General features: G+C 52.8%; 1 protein-coding gene across 7 annotated transcripts in view; it reads left to right on the forward strand.

The window, feature by feature from the left end:
• The window catches only part of PTPRC (protein tyrosine phosphatase receptor type C), an 86,168-nt gene extending 80,222 nt beyond the window's left edge, over positions 1 to 5,946 (forward strand). For all 7 annotated transcript variants that reach the window (XM_045860087.1, XM_045860103.1, XM_045860110.1 and 4 more), the window contains 4 exons: positions 1,150 to 1,272; positions 1,534 to 1,712; positions 3,249 to 3,384; positions 4,750 to 5,946. In XM_045860087.1, the coding sequence (XP_045716043.1) occupies positions 1,150 to 1,272; positions 1,534 to 1,712; positions 3,249 to 3,384; positions 4,750 to 5,025 (714 nt within the window). In that variant the 3' untranslated portion in view covers positions 5,026 to 5,946. The remainder of the gene's footprint in view (positions 1 to 1,149; positions 1,273 to 1,533; positions 1,713 to 3,248; positions 3,385 to 4,749) is intronic.
• Positions 5,947 to 17,006: the final 11,060 nt, after the last annotated feature.

Raw genomic sequence — 17,006 nt, forward strand, 5'->3', positions numbered from 1 at the left:
CTTCAGTCTACCATTTAAGACGCTCTGTGATCCGGCCTGCATCTAGCTCTCCACTTTCCTGCCGTGTTCTCATTTTCTGTGCTCCCCACTCCGCTCCACTCCCCACTCCAGACGAGCAGGCTGGCCGACAGAACCCCAACACCCCACGTGCACCTGCACCCCCCGTCCAGACCGACCGACACCCCAGTCTCCTCCCGGCCCCTCTCTCCCCAGCGTGGCCTTACTCTGCCTTCCTGGTGTCCCCATTGGTGGACTTACTGGCATAAACTTCCACAGTTGGCGGTGAATCTAAGATCTGACTTGATCTTCTGCCCAATGCCCACGATGCGCCCTGGACTGTCTCCCTCCTCCCGAGTCACCAAAATTGCCCCGCCTGTTTGCACAGAGCATGTGATTCTATCATATGCCTCCTCTTTCTCTTTTTTTTTTTTTTCCTGGTCCCCTACCCTGGACATACAAAGTTATTTTTTTACCTTGATTTTTTTTCCTTTTTTTTCAAAAAGACATGCATGTTTATATTTGCAGCCATCTCCTCCTCCATCTCAGTGGGCAAGGCTGGGGGACAGAACGGGGTGCGGGCAGGAATGCCTGGCGTGCGCAGCCGCTGCGGGCAGTAGTTGGTGGAGGCCCGTCTGCAGGCAGGACACACCCTTGGGACTCACCTGCTCTCCAGGCCGGTCCTTTAGACAGATGCTCAGCCGGCTTCTGCGGAGCCACCAGTGGGGCCGGTCCCCCAGCTGCAGGGACAGAGCTGCAAAGATACAGGACTTCCCTCAGGGGCCGCGGGAGGGGCAGTGAGGCCGAAGCTGTCGCAGGGCCACGGCCCCCGGCGGCTCAGTCTGTGAACTGCGGAGAGGTGGCAGCAGGGTGTGGGCGGGAGGAAGGAGTCTCAAAGTCCCTCCACAGAGGTGACAGGGCTGCTCCCAGGGTGTCCTGGTCCCCTTGGTCATTCCCAGGTTCCCTCGATCCTCACGAGGAAACACCCGATGTATCAAATGAATATCCTCAGACTTGAAACAGATGTCAGAGTCTCACGGGCAGCCCGCAGTTCTGGAGCGCAGTTGGCAATCTCCATGCGATGATAGGGCAGAGGGGGCGGGGCAGCGAATGCTCGCGTGGACACGCCGCGTCCTGTGCTCTCTCGTCCAGGAGGCCTGTGCCCAGTACTGGGGAGAAGGCAAGCAGACGCACGGAGACGTGGAGGTCCACCTGAAAGACACCGCCCAGTCTTCCGCGTACACCCTCCGCATCTTCGAGCTGAGACACTCCAAGGTACCGACCAGGACAGCCTCCGGGGCGTGTCTCTTGGGCGTAAGCACTCCGGCGTAAAAGCCGACATAGATTAGTCCACGAAAGCAAAGCCACTGCCTGTAGAGTGTTTTGAGTGTATAGAGTGGTATGGCTACAGAGCCATACCTGCAGAATGAAATGTTTGAATGATTTAAGCCCCAGAACCTGTGGAGAAAATGTGGCTACCCACCTGGGGGTCTGCTGGGCTGGCCCTCACCCGAGCCCGTGTCCCCCCCGTTGCAGCGGAAAGAGCCGCAGACCGTGTACCAGTACCAGTTCCGGCACTGGAGGCCAGCCGAGCTGCCGGCAGAGCCCAAGGAGCTGGTGTCCATGATCCAGGCCCTGAAGCAGAAGCTGCTCACGAGGGGCCCGGCCGACGGGCACAGACACCACAAGAACGTGCCCCTGCTGGTGCACTGCAGGTGGGTGCGGCAGGCGGGCGGGCGGGCGGGTGGGCGCCCCCGAAAGGCGCGTCCCCCTCTCAGCTTCCCGTTCCCTCTACTCATCCCGGCGGGCGAGGGGCCCGGCCCGGGAAGAGCCTGCTAGCAGGGAGTCCGTCGGCAACTCTGTTACGTCCGACCGCGTAACTATCATAGAGATATTCTTAGTAGCCGTGATTAGATCACGGTGCAGCCATTCTAGGCTGTGACTCCCTTAGTGCCAGTGTAACGTCGCCGCCGAGTCCCTGGCGCCTCCCCAACGCTGACCCCGGAGGGCCGCCTGTCCGGAACGAGTGAATGGCCGGAGGGAGGGACCTGTGAACAGGCAGGTGGGCGGGATGCCTGGTGTAGGCTGATGCGCACCAGCCCCCTGAGAGGCGCCCACAGAACCCCGAGGACCGAGGGCTTTGTCTTCAGCGAACATGGGATGCGTATTGACTGAAGTCGTAATTCTCCGTGGCTTCCATTTGAAAGCCACCAGCTGATTTTCTAAACTGACCCGTGAGGCAAAGATTTTGGCAATAAATGGTTCTCCCTCGCGCTCATGAGCCACGCAGACCCTTAGCTTTCGTCTGCCGCCGAGGCCCACGTACCCACCTCAGAGAAGGGATTCTGGACGAAAGGAGGGGGCACACTGGAAAACGTTTCCATGAAGGTAGCACAGGAAACGGGACATGTGGATCCAGGACCCAGTGCAGTGCTCTCTGAATTCCTCAGAAAGCCTCCGTATTGTGATTAGAATGGCATAGTCTAGAATTGAGCCCTTAGAGACCCTTCTTGCCATTTATTTGCGTTTCCAAGGTGACGTGGCTACGGAGCGGAAGCTGGAGGAGCGCAGTTTAGGGTTCAAAACAGCGTGTTTGTCCCAGGATGTGGCCGAACACCAGGGACATGCTCCTGAGTTGTGTGCAGTAATAAATAACGCTGCCAGTAGTAAAGTCTTAGAGGGAGATCTTTAGAATCACGGAACATACCTCTTACGGGTGCGCAAATCACTTTGTTGCCCTCTTTGTGATGAGTCATCCCACAGATACGTCTTTCTGCGGACTCGGAGGTGTACACGCTGGTGAAAAGCAGTAGAGAGGCAGAGAGAGGAGGAGAAGGCATGGGGTCTGGTCACCGACAAAATGCCAGCTCCAGTGCTTCTGGCCGCGTCCGTGTCTGGCTGTGACTTTATGTCCCCAGAGACTTGGCGTCCTCACCCATCAAACCGGCACCATCCTATTCACCCCGACAACTTCAGATGTCAATAAAAATGCATGATACTCTGAAAAGTACCAAACAGAACGAAAGTGTATTTTTCAGCCTAAGACAAATAGGTTTTGAACTGTGGGATGATTCTATTTTCCCCCAAAATGCACTTAGCATAAATGTTAGGTTCTTGAGAGATTAGGATAAAATAACACAGGAAGCATGTGGTGAAGAATACATTCTATCTCCTTTTCCATGTGTGGTCTACTGTCCTTGCTCTCTATGATCTGCGGAGCTACCTTTAACACCCGCGTGTCCCCGTTGCAGAGACGGGTCCCAGCAGACCGGGGTGTTCTGTGCTCTGCTGAACCTCCTGGAAAGCGCGGAGACGGAAGACGTGGTAGACGTGTTCCAGGTGGTCAAGTCCCTGCGCAAAGCCCGGCCGGCGATGGTGCCCACGTTTGTAAGTCCGTCTCCCCTCTGCTTTCGGCACGTGTTGTGGGGCTGGTTCGACAGTTTCTTCTCCTCTGTTCCTCTTCTGTCTTTTCTCCCACTGTGCACGCGGGTTCACGTTGAACGGTTGTCCGTGTAGGAGACCCAATTAGAGTTCGCCGACTCGTTGTCGTGCCTGAGCAGGAAGACGATTTGTTTAAATGCTCGTGAATCTCACCCCCCTCCTTCTTTTTTTAAAAAAGAAAGTATTTATTTTTAGGGAGAGGGCAAGGGGGAGAGAGAGAAGGAGAGAATCATCAATGTGTGGTTGCCTGCCTCTGCAGGGCCCCCCTACTGGAAACCTGGCCCGCAACCCAGGCCTGTGCCCTGACTGGGAATCGAACTGGCGACCCTTTGCTTTGCAGGCCGGTGCTTGGGCCACTGAGCCGCACCAGCCGGGGCTCCCTCCTTTCCTCTTCTGTCCGTTTGTGCGTCTCCAGAAGAACGGCAGCGAGGAAGCAGACCTCTCCGGGCCCCCAGGCTCGGGCCCCGCCTGACCTGTCTCCCTCTACATTGAACTTACCAGACGAGAGCCCAGGCCAGCTCAGACTCGGGGGCGGGGAAAGGGGCTCCGCTCCTCTGTCGGGGGGCGGGAGGGGTGCCTGCTCAGCCACGTGGCACAGAGGCGTGAGGACAGAGAGGGTGGTCCGTGCGGCATTTTCGTGCTCCGTCTGCATGTGCCCTCGATAAGTGGTGGTGACCACAGATGACCGTCTGGGAATTAACTCGTGACTGGTCATTAATTAATTAGCAAACTAACCCGCTCCCGCAAATACATGCAGCGTTTAATTGTTTGACACAGAGCTCGTGTGTGTCGATTGTCCGAGTGTGCTGAGGGCCTACTATGTCCTCCTGCCGTTGAGAGACCCCGGTTTAGGGTAGAGGAAAGGCAGATACTAGTTCCACAGTGTGGTGAGCGACATGGCAGAGACGGGATAAGAAGCACCTGAATGAGGTCACTATTTAACCTGTGGGCATCAGGGCGGGCTTCCTGGAGGAGGGGGCTCTGATGCTAGGTCACGTGTGGGTGCTAGCCAAGAGATTAGGTGCAAAACTTGGCATCCCGGGCCAGCCGGCCTGGGAGTGAAATGGAGCGGCCCGTATGGTGAGGTTCCCGGCTACAGTTTGAGGAGCCCCCTGCAGCCCCACTCCACACTGTCGAGACAGGGAGCCACTTGGGATGTCGCGTCTGTGAACACATGGAAGACCGGGTTTCTGGGACCCAAGTGTTCCATGAGTGCCCAGCGCGTTCCCACTCCTTCTCGTCGGCCGTCAAACCCCAGGGGCACCCCCCGCCACACACACACACCGAATTCTCGCTTCTCTCCTCCCCCAGGAGCAGTACCAGTTCCTGTACGACATCATCGCCAGCACCTACCCGGCCCAGACCAGGCAAGTGAAGAAGCACGCCAGCCAAGAAGATAAGATTGAGTTTGATAACGAGGTGGACCAAACCAAACAGGAGGCTAATTCCGTGTGTGCGCTGGGCACCCCAGAGAAGAGCCAGGACGGGGGCCCAGAGGAGGGGGGCCCCAAACCCGCCAGGGGCCCCGAGGAGCCAGAACCTTCCGCCAACGGCCCGGCGAGTCCAGCCATGACCCAGAGCACATAGGAACGGCCGCGGTGGGGGCAGCTCAGAACCTTCCATGAAATGTCATTTCTGTTTTTCTACAAGTAGGGCCCCCATACAGCGGGTTAACCAGGTGAAGGGGGGACAACTTTTCGGGCAAGCCTCTGTTGTTTTTTTTTTTTACTGTGGAAAATATTTAAGACCCTTTTGTACAGCCTCATGCTTTTTTTAAAAGTTTGCCTATCACTCAGCAAAAAATAACTTTGTAACCTTTCCACGTGGGTTTGGGTGTGCCCCTGACCGAGGGGGGATGCGGATTTCAAGTGAGTCTAAGAGCTCTTGAAAACCTTTGCCTTTTTGTTTGGGTTTCTTTCTTTTTTGAGAAGAAGAACAAGGAAATGTTTTTACTGGAAGCATGCGCTTGAGGCATCTATTTCCTGAAATCACGAATCGCGTGTGGGCTGTGGAGGTCGGCCGTGCGCATTTCGGGGACCCACCGCCAGGGGTCCTCCCTGCTCCAGCCGCACACAGCTCCCCGGGCACGGGTCCACCGCGGGAGACAGGCAGGAAGTAGTCAGTGCGTGTGCAGTTCCTTCAAGAGAGCCAGCCAAATTGACGTTTGGAAACCTTATATTCCATATGTTAGCATTTAGTGCAGTCTCCTTTCAAGCTTATTTAATCTAATTTAAAAATTTCAAGCCGGCCTATCTTGGTATCTTTACGTGGTGTTTACATTTCGCATCCGGAGTTATTCTTTGTACGATATGCGACATTCATTGCTTGGTACTTCTGACCCGAAATTATGTGTTTGTTAGGACTGAATTTAAATAAACATCTTTAAACAAGTGCAGCCTATATTAAATCCATAGAATAAAAATAGAATCGTGCAAATGTATGTGTGCTAAATATTTACATGTGAAACTGAATACAGCTCTTTTCATGGAATAAAACATTGATACGGGACATAAGATTTTCCATGTGTGTATTCTCCATGTTAAAGGTTCTCTGAAGTGCTCTCACTTTGAATATTTCAAATGCCTAGACCACTTTTCCCAGGAACCGGTACCAATAACCGTAACAAAATTCAACCACTGTCTTCTCTTGTCCATAGAATAGTGTGTTATGTGTTCATAAGTGAACTATATAAGTACATAATAAAGTATAAATTTTATACAATTAACATTAATAGAACAATTGTACAGGTCTCAATTGTAAAGAAATATAGTTTAATAATTGTTTAGTTTCTAGGAAAAATTCAAGGACATTGTTATTTTTCAAAAACTACAGAAAACTTACTGAGTTGTGCGTCAGCTCGCACGCTAGCCACCCTGCTTTCCGGTTCGGTTTTCCGTGTCTTCACTCTCCCAGTTTTATGAATCCTGGGGAAATTTTTATTACATTTGACACGGTCTTATATTAGGTTCCTGGCCCATTTTAAATGTCTGTTTTAACCATACACCAGCTATTGCTTGTCCTTCAACTCACCTTCATCTGGTGTTCATCTTTCTAAGTCTTTATTATACATACAAAATTAGCAATTAGTCCTTACATTATGGCTTAGTGCCTTGTGAGCATACACTTTGGAGGCAAGCTTCTCATTTATGGTGTTTCCTCACCATCTCTTTCCTGAGAAGAGGGGGGTTGGGAACCATCAGTTACGAGCTGAAGAACACCAGAGGGAGTAAGTTTTTGTGTCTCTCGTCAGCCGTTCCAGCTCCGTGCCTCAGTTTCTCCCGCCGAAAACGGGGCCAGCCGCCATTCACTGGGCAGTGTCGTTAAAATGTATCGTTCTCATGCTCAGCAGACTAGAGTGTGTGTGTGTCTCTGTTATCTGTGAGCTGCTTGGAGATACAAAATGTGACCGTTCTAAGTGTTGAATAATCTGCAATGAAGATTTTATTCAGAGGATTTCAGCTGCAGGTGACTTTTGCCGCACGTGGGGGCCGCGCGTCCCCGCTGGGGGGTTTCCTCCGGAGTCTGTCTGCTCCGGAAGACACGAAGGTTACAGCACGTCCGTAGCCGTGGTGATTTCTGGTCGTGTGGAAGCAGGCTGGGGAAATGTTTCTTTTCTGCAGAGCAGTTGTGGTTGAGGGAGGAACAGCCGTGGGACCGAAGGCGTGTTAATGCTGAGCAAGTACCTACTAATCAGAACCAGTCAGTATTAATCAATGGGGTCCACTGCACGAGATCATGGAATCACATGCCTACGGTCTTCATCTTCAAAGAGAAAACAATATGTAAACCACAGGCCCACGTCTGTCACTGTCAGTTGCGTTCCTAGGTAATCTGTCGCGAGACAACAAAAGATACATTTTCTAAAGTCTGGCACTGCCGTCGTAATCCCAGGACCTAGCTGGGAAAATGAAGCAAAAAGTTCCAACTTAATAGAGCCTGGCCTGTTTCAGAGATAAAGCTTGCATTCCATTGTCTATTTGTTGGGCAGAAACGGACCATGTTATGATTCTTTTAAAGGTTATTTTGGTTTTGATACCAGAGTTCATTAGGACTAAAAGATGCATTTAGTGTTCTCATAATTCAGGTCCCAACCCATTCATTTCTTTTGTGTGTGTAGGACACAGTAAGAAAACAGTTAGTGTTTGTACAAGTGTTCATTTTAAACCAAATATCTTTTCCAAGTACATATTTGCAGAAAAGAGAGATACATTTTACTGTTTCTTTGCCATGATAAAGCTGCACGATGTGATTAGCTGAACATCTTTGCGGTGATCATTTTAAAAGCGTAAGCTTGTCCTTAGAACTCCATACAGTGAAGTTTTCATACCAATTTGTTTTTTTCCTCTGAAAACATTGACTAAGAGGTTTGTTATTGCTTATAGCTAACTAGGATTGAGTTTCATTTTAATTTATACTGGAGATTTGTCACAAAATGTCTCAGCACTGTATCAGTTACTGTCTCAGCCAGGCCAAGTGGCTGAGGTTGGCCTGGCTGGATGCCGCATTTCTCCAGACGCACCATCAGATGCACAACTTCAAAGGCAAAGAGTGCCTGTTGAGACGAGCATGAAAGGCTGGCTTTCATCCTCTGATACACAGTTTAGCACTAGAACAATCCGAAAGTTCTTCAAAGAGACATTCAACATTGGGATTTTTCGTTTCCTCTCTCAAGTGAAAAGATTCCGCCAAGGGTCCATTTTCTATAATCATTCCCTGAAACCTCTTTATGTTACTCTTACATTTTCTTGGTTCAATGCTAACGCCATCAAAGGCTGTGCATCCTGTATCCTTATTTATAAACAAAAGCCTAATTATTATTTTAATAGCTAACATTTATTGAGGCAAGATGGACTTGGCCATCAAATCTCCCATCATGCCTCATGCATTGCGGCAGGTAACAGCTCCGAGCAGGTAGCTCTTTACGCAAACACTCTACGTATTCTCAATGAGTATTTTTGCAGCATCTTTTAAAAACGTGTTCTTTTGGGCCTACACTGCTCTTTCCTTACTGAGGTACACGCTGATTAAGCGACACGTCTTTAATAATCGATCATTCTTCCTCCCAGAAGCTTCTTGGCTTTATTCCCCATACCATCTTGGAACGTTAAGTAACCCGAAATAACTATGGACCCTCTCATACAAGGGCCGTATGAAGGGCCACACTCAGCTCCACGGGCAAGGAGAGCGTCCCGCAGCCGGAGTCACGAGAACTCCGGGAGGCAATGTGGATCGGCGATTTAATGCGGCCGAACTGCAGCCCGAACCTCTCAGGGTGGGGACATCTGGGGGCCTCCCCCACCCCCAACGAGAATCCGACCTTTCTCCTCTGGGCTTGCAGTCGGCCGGGGTTTTGGAAAACGACTTCTTAAATGAAACAAGTTATTTTTGTAAATAAAACACACTCTGGCAGTTTCCTCTTTGTTGAAAGTAGCATTAAATCATGGAAGTCAAATTTCTCTTTGATGCGAGTCGCTGGGAAATAAACTCTTCTTGCAAGAGGTAGCAAAATATTGGTTCGCAATTTAAATGCAGGAAGTTAAGAAAGGTCAAAATCAGTCAAAGCAACAGAGTTAGTGAAATTAATAAAGCTCACCCCGTCTCTCCCTGCAGATTTTCCGAGTGTACTCTACATCGAGGCTCTGTGGTCATTCGGAGAACAAATGAAATTCAATAAAACCAACCTTATATTGTACGCAATTGAAAGGGAGGGATTAATTTTATCTAGCATTGCAAGATAACACACTTGGTCGGCTATTCATTATTTCATGTAATTCGGTGGAGATTTACCCGTAAGATATCTTCCCGGGAATATTATCGGACATGTGTGCTCTGTGATGTATGCAGCAGTGGACACTGTTGTAAGCGAAAGACGTGTTGACATTAATTTCCACCAAAGGAAATGAAAACAACAGAACCAGGACCGGGTATGGCCTGGACTCCCCAGTCACCCCGCGGAGGACGCGCCTCTGCCCCGCACCTGCTTCCCGTCCGCCCCGGTGCCCGACCTCACACACCTGTGCGCCCGGCCCCGCCCCGGGGCCAGCGCGCCGCCGCGTCCGCCACGTCGCCCCACCCCCGTCCCTACCGTGGGGCTGCAGCTCCCCGCTCCGAGCTGCTCCCGCTCTTCCAGCGGGGTCCCTGCTGGCTGACTCCGAGACGAGGTAGGTGGCACAGCACCTGGGACCCCCAGGGGCTGCGGGGACTGTCAGGTAAGGCCGACCCCCGGCCGAGCGATGCGGTAGAGCCAGTGCAAGCCCAGCTCCGCCCGGCCCGGGGGCGGACCTCGCCCTGCGGACCCCCAGCCGCACTGTGCGCCCACCGCAAGGCCTTGGCAGGCTGAGCAGCACCCGCACACCTGGGACAGGACCCAGGCCTTCCCGATAAGGAGGCCGGTGTAAGGCCCACAGGGCTCTTCCGAGAAGTCTCCGCCCCTTCCTGGAAACCTCCGGAGCGTCCCTCGCCTTGGTGATTGACTGAGTGCCCGCCCCTCGGTTTAAGGAGCCCCCGTGACGAAGTGAACCCCCCAAGGCGGGGCTGCCTGCCCTGGAGGGGCCCACTCACTGTCCCACCTCTTCCCTGAGGAACCGTCTTTTCCTTTAAAGGCTGCGCTGGCTCCTTCCTTCATTCCTGCGAGCAGCAGCCGCGAGTCCCCAGTGGGCCGTGGACCTCCGGGTCGGGCAGCCCCGCAGTGCCTGCGCCCCTTCCGAACCTGACCCTGAACATGATGCAGAACCTCGGTCTGGTGACCGGACTATGTTCCCACTCTGAATGGACCTCCTTCACGGTCTATCCGTCCCCCTTGAGGCATCTCCATCGCTGCTACTTGCACCCAGAGCCGTGGCCACGCACACTCAACCCACCGCCCGAACCCCCTTTGAGGCGTCCAAGCCCACACGCCCCTCCCTACACGGACACAGGTTTCCGCCCTCGTCCCTTAAGAGGTTTTCTTACGCCGTGTCCGGCCAAACCCTTCATCCGGAGTCTTCACGTTTTTCAGAGCAACTATTGCTTTTGCAAAACTGGTCCGTTCTTACTACATAACAACAAGCAACACGGGAAAGGACCAATGAAAAAACAACAAACTGCCCCAAATCCAATCGAAAACGGTCAAAGGAATAGAGCATCCATCCAGGAACTGAGAACCACGCAAGGCCCCAAATCCCAGACGGCCGCTCAGCTCCATCCCTGCAGGGAAACACAACTTTGACCCCCGTGGGTGGGAGGCGTTACCAGTGGAAGGGAGACACCCCAAAGCTTGTCCACACCCATGGTCAGGGCTGAGGGGCAAACAGGGGCTTCTGGGACGACCGGGCCAGTGCAAAGTTACCACACACGGGCCATGCGACCACAGTTCCTGAGTTCACACGTCCACTTTCACCTGGAAACCTCACCTCTCGAGATCCACCCTCCGGAAACAGCTACACAGTCACACACACATTATTTGCTGCGCCCGTCTTTGACATGGGAATTACTGGGGACAACGCGAACCGTCACTGGCTTAGCCTTCGAGAGACCCTCACGTCTCTCAGTACCCGAACTGCTGATGTCACAAGCCCAGCCGGCTTCTAGGGACCAAGATGACCGAGGTGCCCAGTGCAAAACCGGGTGCCAACTGTGACACCCACGAAGGAGGGGTGGGTGCCGTGGGCGGGAGGGGCCGTGAGCAGCGGCTGAATGGCTCAGGGCCAGAAAGGATGTCATCGCCAGGCGTGGCCACATCCTGTGGATGCAGGGGCCTGCTTTGCTGGCCGGGACGAGGTGCCCTGGAGAGCTTAGCCAGCCCCGAGCCTCGGCCCTGAGAATGAACTTGCCACTCCGCTTTATCAGCCCCCCGGGGACCTGCATAGGTGGGTCCCCGTTCGGGGTCCCGCCAGGAAGGGCCGGGAACAGAATCTTCACCTACTGGCTTCTGGACAAAGACACAAGGTTCCTCCCCGAAGGAATGTGATGTGTGCATCTCTTTCCTTTCTCTTTCCCCAAGTCCATCCTGCAATGTGTGTTCGGGGTGTGGGGCGGGGGGGGCAATTTTCTTACTTTTTGTGCTGAACCTCCAAATCCCCTACTTTTCTTATAGCCACTCTGCTGGCTTTTAGCTCATTGTCTGTGTGGTCTTCTCTCCAAGAGTCTTTTTTTTTTTTTTTAATCTTACATTGACTGATTCCCTCGAAAATATAGTGCACACAATTCTTTCTTTATTCTCAGGATCTTCATTTTTAGTCGCGTCACATGGGGCTTCCATGCAATGTGGAAACCCCAGGCCTTGCTTATACACTCGCTTGATGAACAATTTCTTCACAAACTATGAAAAAGTCTTGGAAGAGGAGTCAAAATTCTTCGAGTTTAAAGGGTGCTGCCAAACGTCGGAGGAAGTGAGGGAGCCCCGGGGTGCCCCCTGGGAAATGTCTCCCCGATTCTATGGCAGCCCGAGTGGCTGCTCCGTCCCTCGCTTATGAGAACTAGGTATTTTGTGTGCACGTTTGTTAAAGTTCTAAATAAGTTTTATAAGATCTGCTCAGCATGTAAGCTTTACACACAAGATAAGTGAATTCAGGGGGGATAGTATGCTAAGGAGAGAAATGCAGACAAATACGTTATCCAATTAACTTACACTTTTTTATTACTCTAAATGGAATGTGCACTTACCAGTGGAACCAAATATAAATATTCAGTGTTTGAAGTTGGACTTTGTTTTTATATAAACTTGGAATTTCTCATTATATTAATACATTCTCATTAACTTTAACTCCAACTTCTTTCTTTGAATAAGACCAACTTAGTAACTTTTAAAACATGTTGTAAAGTTAATTCTATAGGAATAAATAGCTCTGGGCAAAAGAAAAAAAGTGTGTGAACACTAGATCTTCAGCCCAGGATGCTTTTTTCATCCAAAATATATATTTCCTTGCTGAATGAGTGCTGAATAAAAACAAACTTGAGGAAGTGTAGGTTTTCATTTAACCAATTTGTGCTTATATTTTATTAAGTAACAGAATATAAATTTTATGGGAACAACTACTCTTTTCTCTGGGATAATTGTGTTATCCTGAAGTATTTTTTGCATAAACGTACCTTGTTGTAGAATGCGGAGCGACCACCACCAGGTGGCGCTAAACCCTTTGCAATGATTTACCCAAATAGAGGCGGTGCTTCCAAAGGTAACAACTTATACGCCTGTTATGTCAATAAAGTATGTGGTCTATTTATAGGCGCTTGCACTACAGATTTTCACGTGCATGCTGGTATTTTATGCGCACTCACTAAGAATGGTTCTGCCAGGATAAATCAATCATTCTTTCTGGGGGAAAATGCTTACTTTCCTGGACCATCATCTCAAAGCGGTCTATTGGCATTGACTCCTGACAGAAATGCACTTCTGTCCCTGACAGCAGGCACCCCGGCTGTGAGGGCCTTTGGGGGTCCCGGCCTCCATACGTGAGCCCCCTCCTCCACTACCCACCCCACACGGCACGGGGCTCCTTCCCAGCCAGCAACGTGCAGGCAGCTCCGGCTTGGGTTGTGTTTTCTTTGCCCCAAACGAGAACAATGTTGCAAATGGTTACGTATCTAACAGATGCAGAAATACATCCACCGCGGCCTATTGGTACAGTACGTTTCGGGCTCCTTGGAAGACCCTCAATCAAAGGTCTCTTCCGTCAAAGCAATCCCTTATTTATCAGACATGCAAGCTCAAGTCTTGAACTTCAACACGCTCTTTGGATAGCTTTTGAGGCAAGAGTGGAGGAGAACCCAGGGACGGAATCCGATGGCACACGAGACGGACGTTTAACAAAGATGGCTGAGGAAATACACGTTTTAAAAACCGTGTGTGCCTAAATCTGGGTGCGCCGTACGCTTTTATAGAAATCCTGAAACTGTTACAGTGGCTGTCAGGAAGTCCCTCACCAGGGATAATTTCTGCATTTACAAGCTGTGGGCTTGTTTTCGTACATTCCTTCCCTCGGACTCCAGCGTGCCGGGAGGACCATCTTCAGAGGTTCTGCTTCTAAAAATGCTGGCTTTCAGGTCTTCCCGGAACCGCTCCGGAGCCGGCGCTGGCAAACCCACGCACCTTCAGAGGCCGGGAAAACAACGACCGTGAGTGAAAGAGGCTGCTGCAACGGCGGGTGGGCCGCTCCCGAAACGGGGGAGGCACCCCCTCTCCCTACACAGGCACTCAAGCTCAGTGATTTTTTAAATTTTTTAAATTTTTTTATTTTTTTAAAGATTTTATTTTATTTTTAGAGAGGGAAGGGAGGGAAAAAGAGAGAGAGCGAGAGAAACATCAATGTGCGGTTGCTGGGGGCCGTGGCCTGCAACCCAGGCATGTGCCCTGACTGGGAATCGAACCTGCGACACTTTGGTTCGCAGCCTGTGCTCAATCCACTGAGCTACGCCAGCCAGAGCAAGTTCAGTTATTTTAAGAGACGGCGCAGGCCTGACAGGCACCGGCAGCCCGGACACTCGCATCTGCACGGCATTCTGCAGGCCCGTGTCCGTTGTTTGACGCCACTGCCGGTGGTCTGCTGGGGTCTTCCCCCCTCCTCCCCCCCCCCGCACCCCGTTCACCCACACTCCTCCTCTGTGGGTTCTCCATGCTGGAGTGAAGAAGAAGAAGAAGGCATGGAGGAGGACCGTGTCTCCCCTTCTGCCTGAGAAAACGACTTCTTTTGCTTCATTGTGCTTTGCACTTGAAACATCACGTGAGCCCCTGTGGGGCTCCGTTTCCCTGTACAGCTCTTCCCGGGGCTTTCGGTTTCACTGTGATGGTTGTTTATGTTCGCCCACTTTGCTGTGTTCCCGTCTGACTCCGGGGGATGACGACCTCGGGAGATCTCAAACCATCCCTGAGGCCGGGCCTGGTGAGCTGACGCCTTCCCGATGTCCCTGGACATCGGTCCCCACGGCCCTCGCCGTGTTCTGAAGCCATGAGGACTGGGAAGCTGGTATTTGCGGTGATTAGAGACCTCGGGTAAGAACTGCAACTTTTCTGTTGGGGAGGGCGAGGGCCTCCAGGTCCGGGCTTTCTCACTAAACGCTGTTCCTGCTGAGTGCTACAATGTAGCAGTGTTTTGCAGATGCAGCTGCAGCGCGATAGGCATGACGGGAAGCAGGACAGGCAAGTGCGGCCGACTGCGAGGGAGAAGTCGGGGTGGGGTGGGCGGACAGCGTATGGAAGCCAAGGCTAAACCTGTCTTCCCGGAGGCAGAGCTTTGGAGGTGAAGCCCCCCCCCCCTTTACCGGCTCCCGGTAAATGAAACTACGCGAGGAGGGCCACGTCTCAGTCTTGAACGGGACGCCCTGAGGCGGCAAACCCCTCGCGTGTGGTTAACACCTTCGTGTACTACCTGCTGCCACTGAGCCTTTTAGCCGACACTTCCATGAGCCCGTGCTCACGAGGAAGGCAGGCACTACCTTACACGAGAGAAGGGGGCTCCTCGGGCACGTGGGCAAGCGTTTGCGGTCCGCAGAGCATCGTCCCGAGCACCTGCACTGGCTTCGGACTCGCCGCTGCCCACCCGCGGCCTCTCTGGTTTGTGGACCCCGACGACGGTGCAGCTCCGTGTTTTAGAGCCCACGGCCTCTCCACGGGGCTGCAGGAACCTGCCCCCCGGAGGAGCGCACCCCAAGAGGGAGACCTTTCTCTCCACCCCCACCCCCACGGCTTCGTGCCAAGGGGCGACATGGCCTTGCTTTCTAAACACCTGCATTTTCTCCTTTGCCACCTGCCGCTGTCCCCAGAGAGGGACGTTCTTTTATCGGCGCTGAGTTTTCCTCGATGTGCTACTTGTGACCTTCACTCGGAGCCGCCCGCTGTCACAGCTGGGGCTGTGCCCCTCCCACCGCAGGTGTGTCTGCAACGTGTCCGCCCCGTCGTGGAAGGTGGAAGGCTCCGGGAGCTCTCCTGGCCCTTGGCTGTGGCCCACCCAGGTGGCTGTCGCCCACACCCTGGACGGCACCCCGAACACCCCCACGGGCACACACCCGCTCCCGCCCGCCCCCCTGCTTGGGCTGGCTCCGGTCCTGAACGCCCGCCTGCCGGCAGCATCTCCCTTGGGCCCACCTGACCCCCTTTCTTCCCGGACGGACGGCCCCTGACCTTTTCCCGGGTTTCCGGAGAGTCTCGGCATCTGCCTTGACCTTCACCCAGGTTTCTCCCACAGCGGCCCCTGGGGCATTTGAATACATGCATACAGAGTTCTGCTCTCTCCCCCGAGCGAATGTCCTTCCGAGAAAACAACTTCTGCTGGAAGGTAAATGTCAAGTGCTGGGCTCCTCCTGGCCGCACCGCCCCCGTTTCAGGGTCTGGGAGCCAGGACCTGCCACCGCCTCTCGCCCCCCTCTCTCTAGTGGGGGCTCTGGGGGGCCCCCCTCTCTCTGTGGGGGCTCTGGGGGGCCCTCCTCTCTCTAGTGGGGGCTCTGGGGACCCCCTCTCTCTAGTGGGGGCTCTGGGGGGCCCTCCTCTCTCTAGTGGGGGCTCTGGGGACCCCCTCTCTCTGTGGGGGATATGGGGGGCCCTCCTCTCTCTAGAGGGGGCTCTGGGGACACCCTCTCTCCAGTGGGGGCTCTGGGGGTGCAAGGGCTCCTGCCTCCCGCCCCCTGCCTCCCGGGAGGCATTTGTTTCTCAGCACCTCGTGGTGGAGAAACCCGCCAGCTGGCGTGAGTCATCCGGGCACGGAAACCAGGAGGGGATTCTACCCCGTCTGTGTAAAGATTTTTATTTCTGGAGACGAGGAAGAGAGGGCGAAAGGGAGGGAGGGAAACGCTGATCCGTTGCCTCTTGTGCGCCCCCTCCTGGGGACCAGGCCCAGAACTTAGGCACGTGCCCTGACTGGGAATCCATCTGGTGACCTTTTGGTCTGCAGGACAACCCACGGAGCCACACTAGTCAGGGCAGGCATTTGTATTATATTATATTTATTATATTATATTATATTATATTATATTATATTATATTATATTATATTATATTATATTATTATTATATATAAAGGAGAGTAAAAGTGTCTTATTCCCTTCAGAAAACATTGTGTAGACACAGTAGATTTTTTTAAAAGGCCAAACCCCTTAAGCATTTGATTAGCGCTTTTATTGACTTCCTTCTCTCTCGTACCCAAGGCATCCTTCGTCTCTGACCCACGACCGCTGTGTCCGCCCACCGGTGCTTGGAGACACTGCTGGGCCTCACCTCTCTGCTGCGGCTAAAAATATACTCCACGCTGCACATACAATGTTTTCCTCTCCCCTAAGTAGTGCATTGACTAGCTCCCCCCCCCCACCCCCCCCCCACCCCCCCAAAAAAAAACAACTCCACAAAGAGACTCAGAAGGGAAACAAAGCCGATTGTTCTCGCCTGCTTTGAGAACCCGGACCAATTAGCGAGATGACGCCGGGTTCTGTGGGTTCCTCTCACCAGCGACACAGCCCCGCGCAGAGTGGGATCCGACGCCTTTCCTCCCCCAGGTTTATTTAAGGTTCTTTGGCAGGGCCTCGCGTTGGAACAGGCAGCTTCTTGGATGCTTTCTACTTGCAATGTGACACCTATTGGTTTTCCTCTTGGCTGAGAAACC

This window comes from Phyllostomus hastatus, unplaced genomic scaffold, assembly GCF_019186645.2.
Source record: "Phyllostomus hastatus isolate PE091 unplaced genomic scaffold, TTU_PhHast_1.1 phas_contig_148, whole genome shotgun sequence".
In the NCBI taxonomy this organism is placed as follows: domain Eukaryota; kingdom Metazoa; phylum Chordata; class Mammalia; order Chiroptera; family Phyllostomidae; genus Phyllostomus; species Phyllostomus hastatus.